Genomic DNA, 5,384 nt, shown 5'->3' on the forward strand with positions numbered 1-5,384 from the left:
CATCTTTATGGTGTGCCCGAGTCTATTATTTTGGACCGAGGTACACAGTTTACCTTGCATTTCTGGAGGGCAGTTCAGCGAGAGTTGGGCACACGGGTTGAGTTGAGCACAACATTTCATCCTTAGACGGACGGGCAGTCCGAGCGAACTATTCAAATTTTGGAAGATATGCTCTAAGCTTGTGTCATTGACTTTGGAGGCTCGTGAGATCAGTTTTTGCCTTTAGTAGAGTTTGCCTACAACAACAGCTACCGGTCGAGTATTCAGATGGCTCCTTATGAGGCTTTATATGGTAGGCGGTGTCGATCCCCGATTGGATGGTTTGAGATGGGAGAGGCTCGGTTATTGGGTACGGATATGGTTCAGGATGCCTTGGACAAGGTCAGGGTCATTCAGGATAGACTTCGTACAGCTCAGTCCAGGCAAAAGAGTTATGCCGACCGCAAGGTTCGTGATTTGGAATTCATGGTCGGTGAGCGGGTATTGCTTCGAGTGTCGCCTATGAAGGGCGTGATGAGATTTGGGAAGACGGGCAAGCTTAGCCCTAGGTTCATTGGCCCGTTTGAGATTCTTGATCGAGTGGGAGAGGTGGCTTATAGACTTGCGTTGCCGCCGAGCTTATCAGCCGTGCATCCAGTGTTTTATGTGTCCATGCTTCGGAAATATCACGGCGATCCATCCCATGTGTAAGATTTCAGCACTGTCCAGTTGGACAAGGACTTGTCTTATGAGGAGGAGCCGGTAGCTACTCTAGACCGGCAGGTTCGTCAGTTGAGATCGAAGGGTTTTTCTTCTGTTCGTGTTCAGTGGAAAGGTCAGCCTCCTGAGGCATCGACCTGGGAGTCCGAGTTCGATATGCGGAGCCGTTATCCCCATATTTTCCACGACTCAGGTACTTCCTTCTTCTGTCCATTCGAGGACGAACGAACTTGTTTAAAAATGAAATTCCACGTTTTGAGGCCTTAAAACCTCTTTTAGCACACCTCAATTTGCGTGCGCAGTCCGGGCGCGTAGACGGAAAGCCTATATGTGAAAATATGTGAAAAATGATAAATTTTAACTATAAAATTAATTAATTTACTTTGGTCAACCTTTTGGGTAAACGGACCCGGACCTGTAATTTGACGGTCCCAGAGGGTCCGTAGGAAAATATGGGACTTGGGCGTGTGCCCGGAATCGAATTCCGAGGTCCCAGGCCTGAGAAATGAATTTTTAAAGAAAATTATTTTCTGAAATTATTTAGAGGATTTGGAAATGAATTTTGATTAGAACGTGTTGGTATCGGGCCCGAATTTTGGTTTTCGGCTGTGCATAGCAGGCCTGCAAGCTTCGCATTTGTGAAGCCTGGCTCGCAAATGCGATATCGCAAATGCGAGCGGCTTGTCGCAATTGCGAAGAAAGCCCAGGCCATCTCCCTCTCGCAAGTGCGAGATTATCTTCGCAATTGCGAAGTTTCCCATTTGGTCGATGATCGCAAATGCGATGTTGTGGTCGCAATTCCCAAGTCGCAAATACGACATGTTGATCGCAAATGCGAAAGTCCATCTTTCCCTGAAGGGTTCGCAAATGCGAGCCCTATTTCACAATTCCCAAGCTAGCAGAGGTCGGGGTTCACAATTGCGAACCCTATTCGTAATTCCCACATCTGAGACCGGCAACTTTTATACTTAGACGATTTAAAACTCATTTTTCACATCTTTTCAAAACACAAACTCCTTTGGGCGATTTTCCAAGAACAACTCTTCTTCCAAATCGATTGTAAGTTAATTTTAACTCATTTCCTTCAATCATTAACAGCTTTTAACATGATTTCAACTCAAAATCAATGATTTTCATGGGAGAAATTGGGTGTTTTGGGCAAAACCTAGGTTTTTTAAAAATTGGGGATTTGGACCTCGATTTGAGGTCCGATTTGAAAACAAATTATATTTTTGGGTTCGTGGGGAATGGGTAATTGGATTTTAGTTCGAACCTCGGGTTTTGACCATGTGGGCCCGGGGCGATTTTTGACTTTTTGGGCAAAACTTTAGAAAAACTCATTTTCATGCATTGGGGTTGATTCATTTAGCATTTATTGATGTAATTAAGTAATTTGTGACTAGATACGAGCGAATTAGTGGTGGAATTAACGGGTAAAGCTATAGTTGAATCGTGAATTGTGTTCGTGGTATCGAGGTAAGTGTTTGGCCTAACCTTATCTTGAGGGATTAAGAGTTGTGTCTTATTTGCTACATGTTAATTGTGGAGTACGACGTATAGGCATGGTGACGAGTATCTATACGTTGGTGTTAAGCATGGCCGTGAGTCTTGTATTATAATTGTTATGACTCCGTTGTGGTTTATTGCGCTTCATATGTCATTATCACCATTGTTCCCTTGCCAGGATGTTTGTTTGATATTAATGATCCCTTTCCGGGATGTTTGTTTTGATATTATTGTTCCCTTGCCGGGATGTTATTGAAATATCATTGTTCCCTTGCCGGGATGTTGTTATATTGCTCTTGTTCACTTGTCGGGATTCCTTGTCATTATTGTTGGCTTGTAAATGGGAGCGGGTGGTATGCCTACTACAAGATATAATGAAATGGGAGCGGGTGGTACGCTTACCACAAGATATAATAAAATGGGAGCGGGTGGTACGCCTACCACAAGATATAATGAAATGGGAGTGGGTGGTATGCCTACCACGAGATAAATGAAATGGGAGCGGGTGGCATGCCTGCCACGAGATATAATGAAATGGGAGCGGGTGGCACGTTTGCCACGAGATATAATTAAATGAGAGCGGGTGGAACGCCTGCCACGAGAACAGGAAATGAGATCGGGTTGCACGCCTGCAACAAGATGTGAAAAGAAAGTGAAATCTGCCTTTGTTTTCCCTATTCTTATTAGTGGTTGGATTTTGATTCCTTTATAGTTCTCTTGATATTCTGTTTTTACCTGTTATTCCCCGAAGCATGTTTTCCCCTCCCATCTTTACTTGTTTATTTCCGTATTTATTTTCCGCTATATATATATTTGAAATGCACAACATTATTTGATAGTCTGGTCCTAGCCTCGTCACTACTTCGCCGAGGTTAGGCTGGGCACTTACCATCACATGGGGTCAGTTGTGCTGATATTACACTCTGCGCTATGTGCAGATCCCGGAGCAGCTCTTAGACCGTAGTTGGAGGCTACCTTCAGTCAACGCGGAGATCCAAGGTAGACCTGCAGGCGTCCGCAGGCCCTGACGTCTCCTCCATCTTTTATTTCCCGTTTCATCTTTTTGCTTCAGAAACAGTGTGTCTTTTATTCTCGGACCTTGTATTTAACAGTCTTAGACTGTCTCTGACACTGTGGCACCAGGTTTTGGGTAATTAAGACTTAAGTAGTTGTAATAGCTACAGATTCAGATATTTTATTGTTTTTCTTTCGCTTAATTAAATATTCTGCTGTTTATACGTTATCGCTTTATGTCTGTTAAAAAGAATTAATTGAATAATGGAGTAATTAATTTAATGGAATGACTTGCCTAGCTCTCATTAGTAGGCGCCATCACGACTTCCGAGAGTGGAAAATCTGGGTCGTGACAATAAGTGGCCCTTCGAGATACGAACGACCCTTTTGATCTCTCCCTTGAGCCATTTTTTCTTAGTGACGAGAATCAGTTGAATGATAAGTATAAAAAGCTGTACCCCTTTTTGCTGATCATAGCTGTTTGGAATATCTAAAAGGAATTTGATTTTGAGTTAGTCGAATAGGAGAATTTGCAAATTCCTTCCTTTTTCTCTTATTCTTCCTCTATTATCTTCCTCTGTACCGTACTGATAGTAATGTGGACATCATTTGAACAGCATGTTCATAACATATCTTCTGAGGTTTTCATTTTCCCACATCAAGAAGATGGATGCGAATATCTCTTACTTAGCTGGATTCACTGCTTATTCTTTATTTGCATATGCTACTACAAAGATCTATTTTGCAAAGGGAAAATATTGGGATTGGCTAAAGGAGGTTTTTGTTAAAAAAAAAAATTCTAACTATTAAAGTTTTATTGAGAGACTCGTTTAACGTTGTGATGTTGACGCATTTCTGGTAATCTAGATAATGTTTAGAATTTAAGTCTTGTAACTATTAAAGTTTATTATTTATTTATTTATTTATAATTCTTTCTAAAATTTTACATTTTACTTTTGACCATTGTCTCCTACCCAAGGAAATACGCCATATTATTTATTAATTATTTAAATATTGGAATACTATTCTATTAGTACTTAACTAAAAAAACAATGAATCCATTTTGTCAATAACAAATAATTAATGGGGAATAACATTTCCGACTTCCTTTTTCTGCTTGATTCCCATGTTACGTTGTGTAGATTGTGTTGCTTGAGATTCCAGGTAGATAAGCCAAATCCTGCCTTTATGGTCTCATGATCCAAAATGCCTTTGGATATTTACCAACTTGTCTTTTGATATACAAAAGAATATTGTCACTATCCACCTTTAGCCCCCTTATATATAGCTTCATTCATATTCAGATTTCTCACAACAATCTCCTTTTTACAAGATCCATAGTTACATTTCGAGATACAAAAGAAACAAATCCTTCTTTCACTTCAAATAATCATCAAGAAAACACTAGCAAACCATTAACTAAGTCATCTTTTTGAACATTGGATATGGAAAGAGTGATGAAGTTGGGAGCAGAAAGTCCAGTGGTGATTTTCAGCAAGAGTAATTGTTGCATCTCTCACAGCATCGAAACCCTAATTCGTAGTTTTGGTGCAAACCCTACAGTTTATGAGCTTGACGAACTTCCGAATGGGAGGGAAATGGAGAAAGCATTGGTTGCATTAGGGTGTAAGCGTAGTGTGCCAGCAGTGTTCATTGGGAAAGAATTGGTTGGTGGTTCTAATGAGATCATGAGCCTTAATTTGAGGGGCAATAAGCTCAAGCAACTGCTCATAAGGGCTAACTGTTTAACCAAAAAGTGAAATTTCGGTTAAAGCCTTAATTTAGAAGAACTCGGGTTACTGATATTCAAAAAATGAATAAAGGAAAGTGATTTTGCCAACAATAAGATAATCAGAAGAATACAAAGTAAACCAATATATTCAGATAGTATTTCGTGTCTTTATAAATGATCCATTCTCTTCCTTTTATAGCTATCTCCAAGTTATACGTTATGCCTTTGTCATAATAATGCCATTATAGACAATTAAAGGCATTAAATGCTACGTTACATAATCATTGTGATTCAATACAGATTCCCTAACGTTTTTAGTATTTAATGCTTATTAAATACTGTATCTGTACTCTCTTGTGCTGTCAAATTCATTCTCCTTGATTTTTTGGATTAAATAGGTATAAGCGTTGAGTCTTCTGAATAATCGCTCGTG

At 40.1% G+C, this 5,384-nt stretch overlaps 1 protein-coding gene across 1 annotated transcript; it reads left to right on the forward strand.

Moving 5' to 3' along the window:
• The first annotated feature begins 4,664 nt into the window (after window positions 1-4,664).
• LOC107794657 (monothiol glutaredoxin-S1-like) lies at window positions 4,665-4,979 on the forward strand. Its single transcript, XM_016617172.2, has one exon. The coding sequence runs from the start codon at window positions 4,665-4,667 to the stop codon at window positions 4,977-4,979; it is 315 nt and encodes a 104-aa protein (XP_016472658.1).
• Window positions 4,980-5,384: the final 405 nt, after the last annotated feature.

Source organism: Nicotiana tabacum, chromosome 11 (genome assembly GCF_000715075.1).
Source record: "Nicotiana tabacum cultivar K326 chromosome 11, ASM71507v2, whole genome shotgun sequence".
Taxonomy (NCBI): domain Eukaryota; kingdom Viridiplantae; phylum Streptophyta; class Magnoliopsida; order Solanales; family Solanaceae; genus Nicotiana; species Nicotiana tabacum.

Bases quoted from the DNA above. Each gene is read 5' to 3' on its own strand.
- LOC107794657 (XM_016617172.2), top strand. From the start codon at position 4,665: ATGGAAAGAGTGATGAAGTTGGGAGCAGAAAGTCCAGTGGTGATTTTC.